Below are 20,584 nucleotides of genomic sequence, written 5' to 3' on the forward strand. Positions count from 1 at the left end.
CATTCATTTCTTACCACTGATAACGATGATGTGCTTCTCTCTTTTGGTCCGTAATCAAAAGCTTCTCGGTTAATATCATGTTCTCTTCAATTACTTGTCAAATCTCTCTGAAATTACAATATTTACTGACGAATATTTATCAATTATAAGTAAGTATTCAATAAAGAGATCGATAAACGAGTGTTAATCAGTCAGTAAAACAAAATGACGTTAATTTTTAAAAATATGGGAGTGCGCGGCTTTATATGCAACAATTAGAAAGTAAAGAATAGGCTAAAATAAATCATTGGCTATTTTCAAATGTTCTCTTTCGCCACATTACAAGCAAATGTCACGAATCTGGTCCATGCTCTCCCGGTCAACCACCACTAGAGGTCACCCATTCACCACATTGACTTTTTCACTCACAACACACTGGACTCCATTTCCCATAATCCTTTGCACTGACGACATTCACAGCTGTTCACTATTTCGCTCACACCTGATCACCATTTTCCAATCACCACCACACACCATATAAGCCTGGGACTTGCTCTTGCTCAGGGCCGAGTATTAGCGTTTATCACTAACCCAGCGATAGCAACTCTACAGAGCCATTATTCTAGTCCTAGTCTTGCCTTGTTTTCCTGCCGTGTCTGACCCTGCCCGTGTTTCCTGGATTTACCCTTAGCCTCTGCCGTTTGGACTCTGTTCGCTCCCCGTTTGGATTATTTGTCTCGTCTCTGGATTATCTCTCTGCCTTGCCCCTTTGGATACTGTTCGCCGATCATCGACCCACGCTTGCTCCACGGATTGCTCTGTCTTGCCTCTGCCATACCTGTTTGCTGTCTCCCGACCCTGCCTGTATGATCATGTTTTATAATAAAGCTTTGCACATGGATCCGCACGTCTCACGTCTCGTCAGCCCCGTAACAGAATACTCGGCCAAAAAAGGATCCAGCGGCTTTTCTAGTGGACATTGGCCAGGTATGGACACTGCACGACTGTTGTTAACCCTCGAGCAGGGTTTGAGACCGCTCGAGGAGTATATACAAGAGTATTTAGACCTCGCCCATTTTTCTGATCTTCCGGACTATGCACTTATTGACTTCTTTTGTGAGGGCATTAACCAACCACTCAAATCACGTTTAATCCGTGAGGGTCCCCGTGTGTCACTCGCTCAGTATATGGATTATGCTTTGCTGTGTGTGGGCTCTTCGTTCACTGTGGGTGTCACGGAGGAACGCAACACCGCACTCACTCGCAAAATGGCAGCAGCAACAGCACCCCTTCACGTCATGCCTGCCAAGCCAGAGTCTTCTCACGTCATGCCTGCCAAGCCAGAGTCTGCTCACGTCATGCCTGCCAAGCCAGAGTCTGCTCACGTCGCCGCTGTCAAGCCAGAGTCTGCTCACGTCGCCGCTGTCAAGCCAGAGTCTGCTCACGTCGCCGCTGTCAAGCCAGAGTCTGCTCACGTCGCCGCTGTCAAGCCAGAGTCTGCTCACGTCGCCGCTGTCAAGCCAGAGTCTGCTCACGTCGCCGCTGTCAAGCCAGAGTCTGCTCACGTCGCCGCTGTCAAGCCAGAGTCTGCTCACGTCGCCGCTGTCAAGCCAGAGTCTGCTCACGTCGCCGCTGTCAAGCCAGAGTCTGCTCACGTCGTCGCTGTCAAGCCAGAGTCACACCACGTCTCAGTGCTCCAGCCAGAGTCTCTTCACGCCTCCACCGAACTGCCAGAGGCTGTTACCACAGATTCAAGGTCAGTCCTTCGAGTTCTGATATCCAGTGTGATGGACCCACCACTGACGTCGGTGCGAGTAGCTGGCATTCCCAGGGCCTCAACCCTGGCTGTTACAGAGACTGTTCCCCTGACCTCAGTGCTTCCCGTTATGGCGGTCGCCATTTTGAGTGTGTGGGCTGCACACTGTGCTCCTGAGGCCTCTCCTGTCCACGAGTCTGTTCCTGAGGTCTCTCCTGTTCACGAGTCTGCTCCCGTGCCTCCAGAGGTGGCGGCTTCTGCTGCAGAACCTCCCGAAGTGGTGGCACCTACTCCCGAATCCCGAGAATCCAGTTCTCATGTCACGGCCATGGAGGCCGTTCCAGACCTCATGGTCTGCCCTGTCACGGCTAAAGAGGCCGTCTGTGAGCTCTCGCCCTGTCCCGTCACGGCTAAAGAGGCCGTCTGTGAGCTCACGCCCTGTCCCGTCACGGCTAAGAAGGCCGCCTGTGAATCCTCGTCCTGCCCAGTCACGGCTATGGAGGCCGTCTGTGAATCCACGTCCTGCCCAGTCACGGCTATGGAAGCTGCCTTTGAATCCTCGTCCTGTCCTGCCACGGCCATTGAGACCGTCTACGAACTCTCGACCTGCCCTGTCACGGCCCCTGGGACCATGGGGACTCTCTCTGAGTTGTCTGTCTCTGTTCTCCCTGTGGTGTCTGTCTCTGTTTCCCCCAGATCCCTGATCCTGCCATGGCTTCCTGAGCAGTCTGCTCTACCGTGGAGATCCTCTGCCCTGTCTACTCTACACTGGTGGGCTCTGGCTCTGTCTGCTCCGCGGTGGTGGTCAGCTGTCTGGCTCTGGGGGTCTCCTGCTCCACCCAGGTGCGCTCTGGTCCCGTCCTGCCCTGCCACGGCTCCTGAGACCATGAAGGCTCTCTCTGTGTTGTCTGTCCTTGTTCTCCCCAGATCCCAGTCTCTGTCATGGGTTCCTGCCCTGTCTGCCTCCCTGTGGTGGTCCTCTGCTCGGGGCTGGTGGTCGCCTGCTCCGCCCTGGTGGGCTCCGGTCCCGTCCGCTCCGCCCTGGTGGGCTCCGGTCCCGTCCGCTCCGCCCTGGTGGGCTCCGGTCCCGTCTGCTCCGCCCTGGCCTCTGGCTCCGCCCTGGTTTCCTGCTCTGCCGGTTCTGCCTCAGTCCCCGGTCTTCCCACTTCCTCGCGGGCCTGGCCCTCCGTCCCTCCCCCTGTTCCGCCTCTGCTCCACCGCCCTCCTGGATTGTTTGGGAGCGTCTGGAAGCCGCTCTTTGGGGGGGGGGCTATGTCACGAATCTGGTCCATGCTCTCCCGGTCAACCACCACTAGAGGTCACCCGTTCACCACATTGACTTTTTCACTCACAACACACTGGACTCCATTTCCCATAATCCTTTGCACTGACGACATTCACAGCTGTTCACTATTTCGCCCACACATGATCACCATTTTCCAATCACTACCACACACCATATAAGCCTGGGACTTGCTCTTGCTCAGGGCCGAGTATTAGCGTTTATCACTAACCCAGCGATAGCAACTCTACAGAGCCATTATTCTAGTCCTAGTCTTGCCTTGTTTTCCTGCCGTGTCTGACCCTGCCCGTGTTTCCTGGATTTACCCTTAGCCTCTGCCGTTTGGACTCTGTTCGCTCCCCGTTTGGATTATTTGTCTCGTCTCTGGATTATCTCTCTGCCTTGCCCCTTTGGATACTGTTCGCCGATCATCGACCCACGCTTGCTCCACGGATTGCTCTGTCTTGCCTCTGCCATACCTGTTTGCTGTCTCCCGACCCTGCCTGTATGACCATGTTTTATAATAAAGCTTTGCACATGGATCCGCACGTCTCACGTCTCGTCAGCCCCGTAACACAAACACACTTAGCCTTCATGCAGAAAATAAACAAAGAAAGCGAGGTAAATCATATTTTCTCGTTACACTCGTAACAAAGAGGTCACTTACCAGAAATGTGACGTTAATGGTTTTGTTTTGGAAATGCTTGCCTTCAACTGTGTTGCGACGAGACCTAGTTACACTTAGTGATGATGTGCGCTTTGGAAATAGATATAAAAATAGAATACGCTTTCTGTTTGAATTATGCAAATAAGAAAAAAAAAACTACTTAGTTCTTGTTGTATGGTCAAAGACACTGTTATATATATATTTTTTAAAAGTTGTTTAATGGTGTCCGTGTTATGTTATTTAATCTGTGAAAAACATTGTGAACTTTTATAAAGATGCAGTGACAAAACAGCACAGTGGCAAAACATTTGGCATTATTTGCATTATTATACATTATGCATGCCGAGTTCTCTGCATGAAAGACACACGTCAAGTTGGATGGATTATTTTTTTCTAGGAAGAACTGTCTTAGAACTTGTATTAGCCCAAGTAGAGTAGGCTATATTAGGATGTTCACGGTGATGATTAAGATGGTTGATAGGCAAATGTCGGTTTACTATGTCAAGATGCACCTGTGCGAAAAAGGTCTCAGTGGTTTATTTGTTTGTTTACCGTCTGAAATATTTACAAACGTAGACTGAGGAAACAATTCAAAGCATTCTCCACAATACCATAACAATAAATCAACTAAACTGAAAATAAAATAAAAGGGCTCCATGGTTTCAAGATGCAATTTTATGACATAGTAGCCTATGTATCAATACCTACTCTTCTGATACACACTGGCTAGAGATGAATTGGGAATCAGATCATCTTTACGCGTCTCTGCGCACCACTACCCTCTCCTGGCTAAGAAGAGCTGTCATTGTTTAACAATACAGGAAGCTATTATTCAACGGCAAATGGAATAAGCATAAAAAATAGCAGACCATAAAGGTGGAATGGCTTAATTCCAGATAGATATCTAACATACTAATAAATCATAAATAACGTGTAAATTAGGCATAAACTGGGTCATATGCAAAGGACCAAACGTATAAAAATACACCAAATTCCGGGAATAAATTTGGAAGAATTGTTGTTGTTGATATTGCTATAATATAAGAGAAGGACAAAACTGCAACATCTCTTCGAAAATAAGAAAAAATAGGTGTAATCTGTACATATATTATGAGCAGTGTTGGGGAAAGTTACTTTTAAAAGTAATGCATTACAATATTGCGTTACTCCCTAAAAAAGTAAACTAATTACGTTACTTAGTTACTTTTTATGGAAAGTAATGTGTTACGTTACTTTTGCGTTACTTTTAAATATGAGCAGGGCTTGTTTTTAATACAAGAAAGTTCTAATCATAGCAAATGTAAAAGCCCTTTCACACCAAAAAGTGTAATGAATAGACCTCAGGCTGAAGGAAGAGTAAATTCACGTCTGTGCAGTAGAACGCAGGAGAAGAAGGTTCAACACTCTTCAGCAATAAAAAAACAATGAAGTACAATTGTTAGTTTATCTAAAGTCATTTTTGCTGCTTAGTATGGTTGAACTGGATCATATTCTGATGCATATTCTTTTTGCGTCATATTCTGAGTTTGCATTTCACTGTTTTAAATCATTTTCATAAATACTAAATCAGTTTTTTGCGAGTGGGATGAATTAAGGCACATTCACATTTAGTCTAGAACTACAGTAACAGAATGACAGCGCACTGTCAGTCAATAAATGGGGAAAAAGTAACTGGCGTTACTTTTTTGAAAAAGTAACTCAGATATTTTCTTGTAAATTAAAAAGTAATGCGTTACTTTACTAGTTACTTGAAAAAAGTAATATTATTACGTAACTCGCGTTACTTGTAATGCACCCCCAACACTGATTATGAGATATATTACATCCACGGATAAAAGCAAAATAATTACCAAATAAAACTCTTAAAATGTATCTATTTTTACTTTACTTACTTACTTTACTTTTGTCATTTAGCAGACGCGTTTGTCCAAAGCGACTTACAAATAAGAAAAAGTAACCAAAACCAAAAGTTACAACTCTATAAATAGCTATATACCCACATATTTAAGAAAATAAAGAAATTAAATAAAATTGACACATGCATATAACAACATTTCAATACTAAACATATAAATGAAAAAACTAAAATAAAAAGCGATACTTCTATCCCTTGCCGGTGTCCCTGCCCGGTGGAGTCGCACGGTAGAGTTGATGGTCTTTATTTCATTTCATTGATTGGTTTTTATACGGTCCAATGATTGTCAAAGAATAAAAAATGGGAAAACTTGCTTATACACTGTTGCTACTTAACATTTCCTTCAAACAGGTTTAAAAAGGAGGGATCTTTTCAAAAACATTTAGAAAGGGGTTGTACTCGAAAAACAGGAGAATGGAGAATGTGTCATTGTAATATCCACGAACTTTCTTTCTAGATTATTCTGACAGATGGCGCTGTACAATAAAGAGTTGCCATCTGAAACGCAGCTAGAACCTTCCATCTCCTTTCTTGGGGGCTAAATGCACATTTGAGCAAATGGTACAGAACACGCCTATAACATTACTACATGGAAAAGTACATTTGCATAATCGCTGGCGCAATTAATTTTCTATCATTATTTTATAATTACCAAATAGTGTGCTTGTGCCTTTATGCAGTAACTTACTTTTCTGCTTGCGTAAGCATTTCAACAATTTCCTGCCTTCTATTGCAGCAGGGTAGTAGAGGCATTGGTGAGGGACTACGCGCATTCGGATATTTTCCCCCGTATACTGTAGTTTTTCAAAAAATATAAATTTCTTGTTGTTCTTTTCAGTCATTATGTGTCAAACCAATAAATAATTATTTCAAAAAAGGAAGCGAGAATGCTGGTGTGTAATACCAACACACTGACTTGAAATCTGATATAAAATATTGGAAACTTCCCTCATTTCTGTGCACACGTGACCCTGGAACAAAAAGTAGTTCGTTTGTGTATTCTTCCGCTTGCTGCACCTAAAAAAAAAAAAAAAAAAAAAAAATGTATTTTATAATTTAATGTCATAACAGTTAAATATTTGTACCTAATAATGTGTGTATCTACATACTGAAACAGATAAATCATTGGTATATTCATAAAATACTGCATTCGTGGAACTATTTGGCACGGCGTATGAATATGTTGGCCGAACGTCACCCCTTTTCAATGGGAAGCCATGATGGAAGTTTGAGAGTTTAACAGAGGAGAAGGGAAGGAAAAGGACCCGGCGTGATACCGCTCCTACGTGACATTTAAATATCGACTTTTTAATTTCTTGGTGGAGGCTGTCACCTTTCATTTCATGTGTTGGAACCTGGGCATCGCGGGTTGTTGCAAGGTTCGATGGCTTTTATTTTTTTAAGGATGGGTAGACGAGCTAGCGCGCTAGCCGTCGAAGCTAGCGGCTAGACGGAGCGCGAGCGGGGCTTTGACAACCGTTCTTGAAGTGGAAACTCACGGAGAGAACCCTCTCTCCGCCTTTCCGTTCAATCACGGCGGCTACGGTGCGAACAGAGACTTGTCGTGCACTAGAAATTCTACAGTTTGAGACGTGGGACGTCGCTTATCTTTTCACCCGGGGCTCGTCTGAGCTGAGGAGGGCATTTTGGAAGCCGGGCCTGTGGTGGTTTGGAGCGAGGCCCTTGATGAGAGATCCACAGCAGACTCCTTTCTAGCTAGCAGGGGGACTGCGAAACGAGCAGAGCGTTACGTTGACTGATCGTCTGAAGGCAACAATACTCTCACTCGCACTAAAAACCTTAAAGACCCCTGTCACAGCCATGGCTGCGATCATAAAGGAATTTGTCAGTCGGAACAAATATAGATACCAGGAAGATGGATTCGATTTGGACTTGACCTGTATCCTCTTTGATCAATCAAATGTCCCTGTTCTGTCTATTGTGTAGAAACCAGTGTCTGCTGTGAAGGTAATGGCTTGCATCTTGTTCTAAACCTAGAAATCTCTAACGCTTGATAGGATGATACAGACGGGATGAGCGTTTGTTTATTTTAAATTATTTATTGTATTTTTTTGCACAAACTATTGGCACTTGTACCTAGTCGGCGACTGGAGTTTGACATTATCTAGATTTATAAGTTTCTGTATCTGGATCAAGTCGATGCCAGCGCCGTTTAGATTCATGTCAGTTCTCGATTTAACCAAATTAACGAGCGGACAGAAAATCAACAGACTGCACGCGCACTCGTTTAATCTGTACAGTTGTTATGGGCTAGTTGCATGTGCAAACTACAAAATAAGCAACGCCAGTTGGTTGTAAAATGTAATTTTCCCTTTTTATGTAATCTGATCTATCGATTGGCTGCTAATCTGTAATCCAGCACACAAAACGCGTTCATTTTAACTCGAGGCTTCTCGCACCAAAACTGCAGTTTGGGCTTTTAAAACAAAAAATGCGTCGCGTAGAGGACTCGCTGGCTTACATAATGCGATGGATGAGATGACAGATGCACAAGCAGTGTCACACAAAGAGACATTGCATCAGCTGCTCGCAGAAAATGGGTATCGCGTTCAATTTGGTGTAGTTTTGATTGAGCAAAAATGAGTTCACGCTTGCGTACAAAAGGAAATGTTTTAGTATGTGAAGTATGCCTTTTTCGTAATCGCAGGAAGAGATCCGTGCAGTCCTGTTAAAGAAGACTCTCCCTGTTGAGCTGCATTTTAGAGACGTCACTGATGCCTGCTCACTGTTATGTGCCATATGTCAATGTCATTTGCGTTTTGTAAAGGCACAGGTATTGTATGGATGTACATTGTTGGTTTTGTTATGACTTTGATCAGGTGCATTACATCCTTACAGATGAAGTGCAAAGCATAAGTGGTTTGATTGCTCGTTTTATTTCAGCAGGATTCAGTGATATTGAACATTAACACCAAACCTGACGTTTAACTGTAGTCATGTTAACCTCACTGTCCCATTCGTTGTCCTGTAGTATTCAAAAAGGCAGGTGTACCAAACACTAAGAAACAGGACTGGAAGGACAGTTGGAGGGCAGGATCCAATCATTGAAGAGGTGCAATTATTTTTCCGTTTAGCGCTATAACAAGGGCAGTATGAATCTGGTAGGCCTTGGTGCATGTTTTGTCAAGAATTTTGAAATGTTCAGTGTATTTACACTAAACAAGGATGCTGTTTTGCTTCAGAGCTGGTGTATTACACGAGTAGCCTGTGAATGAATTGATTGCATGGACGTTGATTTGCCCCTGCCTGCTTAGATGGTGTGTGGGATCACTATATTGCATTGCATCATGCTATGCACTCATTGCATTTACAACACACAGTGTGTTGAGGTGGAATGTAGAACTCCTTGTTCTTACAGAAGTTTTGAAAGGATAAATATGGACAGTGATTTCATTCAGTCCCTTTTTATCTTACTGAGCCAACACCATCTACGGCAATGATTGGTGACAATACAAGCTCTTCATTTGATGAAATACATCCTTTGATCATTCGTTATGAAATATGTTTACTAAATTTAAGACTTCATTTTTTTCTTTAACTTCTGTGAAGTTAGCCAAGATTAGACTAAAAGTTGCCTAAAGCATTTCTGGATAGAGGAACTGGCCTTACTGTATCTGCACAGCTATTGCTCTCCATGTACACGTTTTTTTTAGGTTTGATTTTATTTGATCCATTTATTTCCAATACGTTTTCAGTTTTCATTAAAAGGTTTGTTGATCATTTTATGTCTGCAAGACAAAAAACAAAACAAACAAAAAACACCAATGTGCGACGTAATGTCAGTTCAGCACTCACTTGATTGGACAAGTGACAGTTCTGTTCGAAACTGTCCAACAATGACAGTTTTTATTGTCATACCTTCAATTACTTTTATGTCCAGTGAGAGTGAATGAGGCATGGTTGCCTCATTCAATGCATCATATTTATAGCTAGTTATTTATGCATGGCATTTATCTTAAGAGATATGGTCACAATCACCATGACCAAAAAGGTTTTGTTGTATTTCCAGAGTTAAATTGTTGAAGTAATTTAAACAATTGTGAGTCTCGTTTTGATAAATACAGGTCCTTCTCAAAAAATGAGCATATTGTGATAAAGTTCATTATTTTCTGTAATGTACTGATAAACAGACTTTCATATATTTTAGATTCATTACACACAACTGAAGTAGTTCAAGCCTTTTATTGTTTTAATATTGATGATTTTGGCATACAGCTCATGAAAACCCAAAATTCCTATCTCAAAAAATTAGCATATCATGAAAAGGTTCTCTAAACGAGCTATCAACCTAATCATCTGAATCAACTAATTAACTCTAAACACCTGCAAAAGATTCCTGAGGCTTTTAAAAACTCCCAGCCTGGTTCATTACTCAAAACCGCAATCATGGGTAAGACTGCCGACCTGACTGCTGTCCAGAAGGCCATCATTGACACCCTCAAGCAAGAGGGTAAGACACAGAAAGAAATTTCTGAACGAATAGGCTGTTCCCAGAGTGCTGTTTCAAGGCACCTCAGTGGGAAGTCTGTGGGAAGGAAAAAGTGTGGCAGAAAACGCAGCACAACGAGAAGAGGTGACCGGACCCTGAGGAAGATTGTGGAGAAGGACCGATTCCAGACCTTGGGGGACCTGCGGAAGCAGTGGACTGAGTCTGGAGTAGAAACATCCAGAGCCACCGTGTACAGGCGTGTGCAGGAAATGGGCTACAGGTGCCGCATTCCCCAGGTCAAGCCACTTTTGAACCAGAAACAGTGGCAGAAGCGCCTGACCTGGGCTACAGAGAAGCAGCACTGGACTGTTGCTCAGTGGTCCAAAGTACTTTTTTCGGATGAAAGCAAATTTTGCATGTCATTCGGAAATCAAGGTGCCAGAGTCTGGAGGAAGACTGGGGAGAGGGAAATGCCAAAATGCCTGAAGTCCAGTGTCAAGTACCCACAATCAGTGATGCTGGTGTTGGTCCACTGTGTTTTATCAAGGGCAGGGTCAATGCAGCTAGCTATCAGGAGATTTTGGAGCACTTCATGCTTCCATCTGCTGAAAAGCTTTATGGAGATGAAGATTTCATTTTTCAGCACGACCTGGCACCTGCTCATAGTGCCAAAACCACTGGTAAATGGTTTACTGACCATGGTATTACTGTGCTCAATTGGCCTGCCAACTCTCCTGACCTGAACCCCATAGAGAATCTGTGGGATATTGTGAAGAGAAAGTTGAGAGACGCAAGACCCAACACTCTGGATGAGCTTAAGGCCGCTATCGAAGCATCCTGGGCCTCCATAACACCTCAGCAGTGCCACAGGCTGATTGCCTCCATGCCACGCCGCATTGAAGCAGTCATTTCTGCAAAAGGATTCCCGACCAAGTATTGAGTGCATAACTGAACATAATTATTTGAAGGTTGACTTTTTTTTGTATTAAAAACACTTTTCTTTTATTGGTCGGATGAAATATGCTAATTTTTTGAGATAGGAATTTTGGGCTTTCATGAGCTGTATGCCAAAATCATCAATATTAAAACAATAAAAGGCTTGAACTACTTCAGTTGTGTTGTAATGAATCTAAAATATATGAAAGTCTAATGTTTATCAGTACATTACAGAAAATAATGAATTTTATCACAATATGCTAATTTTTTGAGAAGGACCTGTATTGATAGAATTGCTTTGACACCAGTTCATCTGATTAGATCATCTTTGAAAATAAAGGTCTAAAAGTATATGTCAGGCTGAAGAAGTGATGCACTCGTTATGGAAATGTGAAGAAGGAAAGTGATTCCAGGCTGGGCTGAGGCACAGTGTGATTTATTTAGTGCCCCTGTGTGGCCCTCTGGGTTAGAGGTCTTATGCATTGGTCTCTTACAGTGAGAGCCATCTGTTCTGTATTACCCAGAATGCTGTTATCTGACCTCTCATTGCACAACTAAAAAGTAAAGCGCTATTTTAGTGGAAATGCATAAGTTCTCAACTGAAACTGGAAACATAAGTTCTCTCAAGTTTTCCTGCTCCTTGTGGCGTCATTTAGCTGCTCTGTATTGTTCACCAACGCTGTCTATGTTTTGGATATGTGTTTAACTGGTTGGTATAATTTTCTAAGACAAGTGGCCAGTGGACTTTATAAATGGGTTCATATTTAATCAGATGATTGTAGTTTTTTTTCCTCCCGTCCATATCAGTTTTCCTAGAAAGAGTCTAGATTTCCTTAACTCTGCTATCTAGATATTTATCCTAACATTATAGCAATGGGCTTTCCTGCTGAAAGACTTGAGGGTGTCTACAGAAACAACATAGATGATGTAGTCCGGTAAGTATTCGCTTTTTATATTCTTTGGAAATTTTGTCAGTATAACAATTGTCTGTAATTCTTATGTTAGACTGTGTCTCATTCAATATGCCATTTTATAGTCATATGAATAAATGCATTTTTGATTTTAATCGCTTGACTGTAAATCTTGCCCTTGATTGTGCAAAAAATATTTAAAATAATGTATTTAAGTTCCACCAACAATTCAGTGCATTGGACTTTTTTTTTTTTTCTAGTCATTTATAGTTCCTTGGTGACATTGGGTCTCATGCACTGATAATAGCGTAGATTTACATGCACATTCAAACTAATTCACAACACATGGCTATACTGTAAGGCTGAAACGATTAGTTGACATTATTGACAAGCATCTGATCATAGTGATGTGGAGGTTTGCACCAGCTCTGCAGTTCCGCACTCCAGTAAAGTCCAGTGACGTCATGCTAATTTACATAGCACTTTATACAGTAGATTGCTTTTAAACCAAGCAGCTTTGTAGAATTTAACAAGATAAAACTGTCAGTCACTGTGTCTCTTTCAGTTAGAATTAGGCCTACCGCTTTTACCTTTTAAATTAAAGCTTAATATAGCAATAGACTTCTGTGGTTATTGTAATGCTATAAGGTGTTTTAAGAGCGATTATGGTCTGAATAAAAGTTTACAAAAGAAGTCAGAATGTTGAATCAGAGATCAGACAGTTCCTTTTACATACAGTTAATTAAATGGTGATTGAGAATGTCTTTGTCATCTTATATTGTTATCCAAATATTTGTATTGTAAACAAAAAAATTGTAATAATTGTAATTGTATAATTGTAATATAATTGTCTGACATCTGACAGCTGCATGCCACAGGTTAGTCATTTGCATAAAACACACCAAAACCATCTCTATATAATAGCTTTCCACACAACCTTTTTTTTCAGCCTTTTGTCATTTTAGAAAGACGTATGCTAAATACAAATGAAGATAATTTAATTAAACCTAAGAGATTGTCGTCCTGCCATTCAACCAAAACTTTGACACTTCAAAAAGTTCATAATGTTAAAAAATCCATATGAATCAAGCGGTTTAATAAAAAAAAAATTCTGAAGAGAAGTGATCCCTTTATAATGTTTTAATTTTGTAATAAAAGATTTCATTTAGATTTTTATTCATATATAAACATTGATTATTGTTGGATGGATGAAGCACATCAAATATGGTAAAGGGAAGAAGAAATGAGGTTAGGTCACATGTCAGGCAAGCACATTTGAGCTTCTGCAAGAACCAGTGAGGTTGGTTCTCGCACATCGAGCAGTTACCGTTGAGCTTCCGTTTACCATATTCAATATGGAGTGTCTATTTACACTTAGTGCAAATAGCCCACCTTGTTGGCAGAGGCTATTTACACTAACTTAGCCCACCAACGTGTGGGGCTTTATTGGCCCAATAAAGTGACATCCATTTAATAATTTGAATTAAAATTATAATTTACACTCGTTATTGCATACTGTTTTACAATGTACTACAATGCTGAGATGCAGACAATTACCACTATTTGCATTAAGTTGTTAAAATAGCAGGATTTTCTGCTATTTATACTGTGCAAATAGCTATTTGCACTTAGTAGTATTTTTTAATTATATGCTATTTACACTGTTTTCACTTAGTGTAAATAGAATTCATTGTTGTTTGCACATAATATCTTCCATCGCTAAGAAAATATGCTGTTTTCAATTAGTGTAAATAGCCTCTATCGGTATTTACACTTAGTGCAAATAACCACTGTCTATTCAATATGTTTTATGTATGTGCGTTGATCAGTGTTTCTATGTGAATATGAGCTTGGATTGAATTTATCAATTATGGTGCATAACGTTATGTCTTTTATGAACCTCTTGAAGCATCAAACATTTGGAGTGATTTTCAGTGGAGTGACAGAAATCTCTCCAGTGGTTTTCACAAAACTTTGTGTTTTAAAACGGAACACAAATTTTAGTATTTTCCTTTTTCCTTTAACCAAAACTAACTGTGATTGTCTGGGAAAGTAATTGTTGTCCTCTTTCTGCAGATTCCTGGATTCAAAGCATAAAAATCATTACAAGATATATAATCTGTAAGTGTGTTTCAAACAGCTTCAGTTCTGTAAAATGCTTTTACTGCTAGAACATTTCCTCCAGTTTGCTGTTAAAAGTAGAAAAGCTGCAATGGTATTCAATTGAACATTAAAGAAAAATAAGCTTTTTGATCATTGTGAACGGAGGACATTGTCAATGCACATAGGGCTGTTATTTAGCTGTGTATGTTCTGTTGGTTTTGGCATTGATGCAAAGTTCTTAGTAGAAATGTTACATTGAACTTCTGTACTTATCGGTTTTTTTGTGTTTTTTTTAGATGTGCGGAAAGACATTATGATACTGCCAAATTTAACTGCAGAGGTATGATACTTAGATTGCACAAGTCTGCCATTTACAGATGGTTTTGTAAATGTGATGTCAGTTTTTGTTTGGTAATGATGAAGGTCTTGATGAACTTTTTATTTTTCTCTTGCAGTTGCACAGTATCCGTTTGAGGATCACAATCCTCCTCAGCTAGAACTCATTAAACCTTTCTGTGAAGATCTGGATAAGTGGCTCAGTGAAAATGACAATCATGTGGCTGCCATTCACTGCAAAGCTGGAAAGGGACGCACGGGTGTCATGATATGTGCGTACTTGTTACACCGAGGCAAATTCAAAAAAGCACAAGAGGCTCTGGACTTCTATGGTGAAGTTAGAACCAGAGACAAGAAGGTGATGTATATATTTTTGCTTTGTGTTTTCTTTCAAGATTTGAATTTTAAGTTTTTGTATAGAGATGTCAATCACAAGGTTACATTTTAAAAGTCCATACTGATGTAGGCAGGTATATTACTATCATGATAGTAATATTATAGTCAAATGTGTTTCGAACCTGTCAAGTCGTGGTAGGTAGATGACCTACATCATCCCCCCTATAGAGAATAAAAAAAAAAAGTGGTGAATCACAACCTTACAAACAGATTTGAAGCGAAAAAGTATTTGAATATCAAACAAAAAGGCAAAGGTACAAGACTGTGTACTTTATTGAGGGAAAGAACTACAATCCTATGAAGCATTGCAAATGACCTAATGAAATTTAAACATGATGGAGAAATATAAAATTATTGATTTTAAAGATGTTGATTTTATAGAAAATATTTTACATTTATTGCAAAATTTGTATTAAAAATGTATATTTATATACAAAAATACTTGGTATGACGTTTGAGAGCTTAGGGAGACTGACTATTACGTCCTTCGCAGTGCTTTGTGTGGGTGGGTGCTATGTAGTCCTTGGGCACAGTTTGCTTTTTTCGATTCTCTGATTGGTTGAGATTTCTTGACAGTATCATGGGTCATGTAGTTTGTTTAAACCAGGAATTCTGTTAGATGATTATTAAAAAATTAATTTAGAATAATGTGGGCTGATGGTATAAACAAAACATAAATTAACAACCTTGCAGATGACTTTTAAAGGTTTGTAAGTAATTGTTAAAATAAATTCCCCTTTGGAGTAAAAGGGTGGGATTTTTACTTCTGGAACCCAACTGCTGCACCCTTTTACAGAAGTATGATGCCAATGTGTTGTGTTGTTGAGGCCAAGGAGGAGACGTTTGCATTAACACTGCCGGTTTGCTGTTTCACAGGGAGTAACTATTCCCAGTCAGAGGCGATATGTGTACTACTATAGCTACCTTCTGAAGAATAAGCTGGAGTACAAACCAGTGGCCTTGCTGTTTCACAAGATGGTGTTTGAGACTGTGCCTATGTTCAGTGGAGGGACCTCCAGTAAGTGAGCTCTTTCCTTTTTTTTTTTTTTTTTTCTTCTTTCTGACACTTGTTCATACTTTGTATTGTCATCCGTTTCGGACAATCTCATGTGCTTAGGTGAGACATTGGTGTTCACACCTGGTATTACATGTATCTTGCATGTGTATTATGTGACAAGTATGGACTTTTCCAACTTGTGATTAGGCATTATTTTCTTTTAAAGTTACATGTAACCGGCAATGTTTAAAACTTAATTAAAACTTAATTTTAAGTTGGTGCGTGGTGGATGGGTGAGTTGGAGGCCCTTGAAAGCATTAGTATTTACCATACAAATGCAACGTGGGTCTGGGTCTGGGTCTGTTTCAGTAAGATGCACATAGTAAATCACACTGTTTAGTAAAGTTAAACTGTCTTTGTTTTATTGCCCAGCTCTAAACCTCTAAATGTGGACAATATGGCATTAAGGCATTACTAACATTAACATCGTGAATTTCTGTAGCTGTTCAGTGAAAGTTTTTGTCCTCCATTTATGTGTGTGTTTTAGCAACAGACATTAATACCAGGTGTATACAGAGTCTCTGTAACTGGAAATCAAGCCCCCCCCCCCGTACACTTCTTCATCGTAACTGTGCTGAGAGGCTGCTTTCACATGCAGTGTTCATGGCTGCTTGCACCTTTCCTTTTTGCTTCAACTGCTGTAAATTCTTTCCTACAAATTCAAACTCCTGCCTTTTTCTATGCACCTAGACGTTTAACCATATTATATGTGCTTTAGCCACTTAGTCTTGATATCTTCAATGAAAAGTGGCAGGAACGTGTAAAGATTTTCCAGGCCTATTCTTTACCTGGAGTGCGAGTTTGTCCAGTGGCGCTGTAGCATCCATGTCTCTCTGTCTCTGACTGTACCTCCTCCGGGCCCTATTCTGAACACACTCTTGGTGACACCAAGCCTGCTCTACGCGGTCCACAGCTTCTGAACCGGATCATTCATAATGCTTTAGACAACCTGCTGTGTGAAATCTGAACTTTATCCTCCATTATATTTTATTTTTGTACTTGTTTGTAACATCTCTGTTATGTGAATTTATTTTTATTTTTTTAAGAGTGCACTTCATCGGCGAAGGGCTTCTCAGTGGTGTTGCACTTATGGTTTCCTTCATAGAGTCTTTGATGGCCATTTAATATTTTAGTTCAGCCCAGTCTACCTGTGTTGCATGAGTGTGTGTTAGCTCTGTTTAAACGTTTCTTCCCCTCATAGTGCCCTCTCTTGCTCTGGCCAGGCCACTGGACAGTCTTTAATCTCCTTCTTTTTCTCCAAGGGGATTCTGCTGTAAAAAGCAAGAGTGAGCAGATTCCGCATGGGTTCAGAAAAACCAATTGGCATTGGGGTAACATCAGCTTTTTCTAAAATGTTTCTCATTTTCAGTTCTGTTAGACTAGCCAGTGTTGCTCTGTAAAATGTGTTTGCCATGTACAAGTAAAAGCACCTAGCGCCACTTTTGGGTGGATGTTTGTAATGCCTCATCTGAGGGAGATGGGAAGCGTGTTCCAGGGTCAGCTGCTCTCAGAATAGGGCCCTTAGTGTACCACTGTTATTTTGTCTCTTCTGTATCAATATTTCTGCTGTTTCTATCCTGTTGTTTTCCTCTATGCTTTTCTTCTGTTTTATGTTAACATATATGCATAAGCTCACATTTAGTTTGGCGCACAAGGCTGGTAGAGCAATTACACATTGTTTTATTTTGCAGATCCTCAGTTTGTGGTGTACCAGCTGAAGGTGAAAATCCACACGTCTAACCCAGTGCACACAAGGCGAGAGGAGAAGTACATGTACTTTGATTTTGCGCAGCCGTTGCCTGTGTGTGGAGACATCAAGGTGGAGTTCTTCCACAAGCAGAACAAGATGATGAAAAAAGTATGTGTCAGTTCCCAAATGGCCCATAGTGCTCCTACAGATCAGTATTGCTTTACTTTATTGCTACATAGTTGTAAATGTGATGTTAGTTAAGATTGAGGATGGATTAGGTTTATTCTTTACCCAAGTATTTCATGCAGTTTTTTGTCGTATGTCCTAAATCTTATCACAGTATGAATTATTTATATCATGGTATCAGTATAGATCACAATATAGTGCTTATTATGCTTCAAATTCAACCTAAATGTTGTTTTAGTATATGGAATATAATGGCATGTATTATGCTTTATAAAAAATAAAATAAAAATCTTTTGATTACTTGGTGATAAATGTGCTCTAAATGCTACAAATGGAGGGAAATGAAAATGAATGAATAGAAATAAGGTACTTGATCTCAATTTATTACATACATTTTTATTTTGAACTTGATTGAAGCGAAAGATAAGATTATTCATAACAAATGAGTAAGTCTGGCATCAGCAACAAAATGGTTTCTACCAGGGTTGGGCAGTATGAAAAAATCTTATCGTAGCATGAGTAATAATATATTACAGTAATGATATATCATTATGTAGATCTTTTTTCTGGACATTGAGTTTAATGTGTTATATATTACATAACCATATAGTAATTTATATATTTTTTTCCATTATATATTGACTTAAATACTTTAATGAAAGGGATGGGTGTAAACCACAGGCTGTATCTGAGATTATTAAGTAAGTCTCATGTCAGAACAGATACTACAAGGCAAATCTCAGTTTATATCATTGTAAACTCAACTCTAAACTGCTCAGTGTGGATTATAAGGCTATTATAAACATTTACATCATGAATTTCTTCTAAAGCTGCTTTGAAGTAATGTGTATTGTGAAAGCGATATACAAATAAAAACTTGTTGTAAATGAAGCCTTATTTTATAATATGATTTGTTTTGTTAACCAGGATAAGATGTTTCACTTCTGGGTGAACACCTTCTTCATCCCTGAACCAGATGAGAGCTCGGAGAAGGTTGAAAACGGAGGTTTAGTGAAGGAACTGGATGGGATCCAAACCACGGAACGGGGAGAGAATGACAAGGATTATCTAATCCTGACTTTAACCAAGAACAACTTGGATAAAGCCAATAAGGATAAAGCCAACAGATACTTCTCTCCAAACTTCAAGGTGTGTTAAGCACACTTGCTCATCGCCTTCCAATTGCTGTTCATTAAGGCATTAAACTGGTGGTAGGCTCATCCAGAGTTTTAATGTTCCAAGCTACAAATGTTTAAATGGCTAAATTGTGCTTTTTTTCCCCATTAGGTGAAGCTGTACTTCACAAAACCAGTGGAGGAACCATCCAACTCGGAGGCCAGCACTTCTACATCTGTAACACCGGATGTTAGCGATAATGAACCGGACCATTACCGGTATTCTGACACAACAGACTCAGACCCTGAAAATGAACAGTATGATGAAGAACAGATTACTAAAGTTTGAAATATTTTTATGGGAAGAAAAAAAGAAACCATACGTAATAGTTGTATAAAGGAGAAAACTTGAATATGAACTGAAAGCAAGTACTTTTTTTTCCACCCCCCTTTTTTTTTTCTTCTTCTTTCTTTAATTTTTCCCCCAAGCAGAATTAGGACACACGTCTCTCAAACGCCACCAGTTGTAGGGACAAAAATGCTAAGCAAGTTTTATTTTGTTCATTCACCCTGCTCCATGAAGTATCAACACTGATGTTCCATGGAAAACAGCGTCAGTAGCTATTATGTAAATGCATGTTCATGCCGTAACACGAGAAAGGAAACCCAGTCAGGATGGGAGATCGTTTATGGGAGAAATTCAGTGGAGTTTGAAATTCGCTGCTCCATCAACCTGTTGAAACCTAGGCCAGTGCTTTAATCAACATTCATGCCCCCATGTCTGTCCTTCTCTAGTCTGTCCTACCTACTGTGAAACGCTTCTCATGCTGCTGGAAGGCCACCACGTGTCAGTCGGGCTCTGCTGTGCAGTGGAAACTGCATCTCTTGCCATTTTTAGTCTGCTTTCATCATTATTACTACTACTAGAATGGAGGTGGTAATGATTCTACTAAATTACATGACACCTTGGCAGAAAACGCAACGTATAGCTCCACCATGTATTATTATTATTATTATTATTATTATTTCTTTTTTTTAATGCAAATATACATACAACACAACAGGGAAACAATTGTGTTGCAATAATGTTGATCGAAGGTGTGCATGTTATTGGAATCAGTTTCCATGTTGTCGAATAAATAGTATACAATGTTTTTCTAAAAAAAAAAAAAAAGGTTTCTAAAATCATTTACAATTTGATTGTATTTGGGAAGAAGAAAATCACTCTTCTGCAGATGGGATATTAATCTATAAACAGACATTCAGTGACACTTCACTGATATAAATGACAAGTTTCCCTTTCAAAATTGGCACTTGTTTAAATCAGCTCTCACAGAATGCTTTTGTTTTCTGTTTCACTTCTTAAAGGGTCATGCTTTGAGATCAAGGTAGCATCAGTCCTAAAATTTGTCTTCAGTATGTTGTGGGATACGGATCAATCTTGCTTGAGGGCTCTGTGGCCACGGTTAACTACAGTGATCTCTGGTCAGAACGGGTTTGATGGTGTACAGCATCTCGTGTAATGCATGTCAACATGGAGAAGCCCTTTTCTGAATGTATCAACCTTGGATGCAAGTTTTGATTAGATTTCAACAGCGTTTACATTGTTTTTCTTTCTTCCTGGCTGTGTCAGACATCAGAGTTTTGGCTCCCTATAACATGTTTGTAGCCTTATCGTGCATGATCTAATGAAATCTGGATCATTTATCCAGCAATGGTGCTTGCTAAAGTAAGCTCTCAATGTATAGTACAGTCATTTTGGAGCAAAGAACTTCATGGTGCAAGCATTCAAATGCCCTGCGGTG

At 40.2% G+C, this 20,584-nt stretch overlaps 1 protein-coding gene across 2 annotated transcripts; it reads left to right on the forward strand.

The window, feature by feature from the left end:
• The first annotated feature begins 6,797 nt into the window (after positions 1-6,797).
• Positions 6,798-19,938, forward strand: LOC306851907 (phosphatidylinositol 3,4,5-trisphosphate 3-phosphatase and dual-specificity protein phosphatase PTEN-like). 2 transcript variants are annotated; one of them, XM_079388410.1, is made up of 10 exons: positions 6,798-7,499; positions 11,836-11,920; positions 13,973-14,017; positions 14,296-14,339; positions 14,455-14,693; positions 15,608-15,749; positions 17,051-17,119; positions 17,480-17,646; positions 18,592-18,813; positions 18,952-19,938. In XM_079388410.1, the coding sequence occupies exons 1-10, from the start codon at positions 7,421-7,423 to the stop codon at positions 19,126-19,128; spliced, it is 1,269 nt and encodes a 422-aa protein (XP_079244536.1). In that variant the 5' UTR covers positions 6,798-7,420; the 3' UTR covers positions 19,129-19,938. The 2 variants fall into 2 exon arrangements, with proteins under 2 accessions (XP_079244536.1, XP_079244537.1); XM_079388411.1 differs by lacking the exon at positions 17,051-17,119 and having other exon boundaries at positions 6,799-7,499.
• Positions 19,939-20,584: the final 646 nt, after the last annotated feature.

Source organism: Barbus barbus (genome assembly GCF_936440315.1).
Source record: "Barbus barbus genome assembly, chromosome: 32".
NCBI lineage: Eukaryota > Metazoa > Chordata > Actinopteri > Cypriniformes > Cyprinidae > Barbus > Barbus barbus.

Coding starts and splice junctions, on each gene's coding strand:
- LOC306851907 (XM_079388410.1), top strand. CDS start 7,421: ATGGCTGCGATCATAAAGGAATTTGTCAGTCGGAACAAATATAGATAC. Junction 7,500..11,835: donor ATTCGATTTGGACTTGACCT/GTATCCTCTTTG, acceptor TCTGCTATCTAG/ATATTTATCCTAACATTATA. Junction 11,921..13,972: donor AACATAGATGATGTAGTCCG/GTAAGTATTCGC, acceptor CTCTTTCTGCAG/ATTCCTGGATTCAAAGCATA.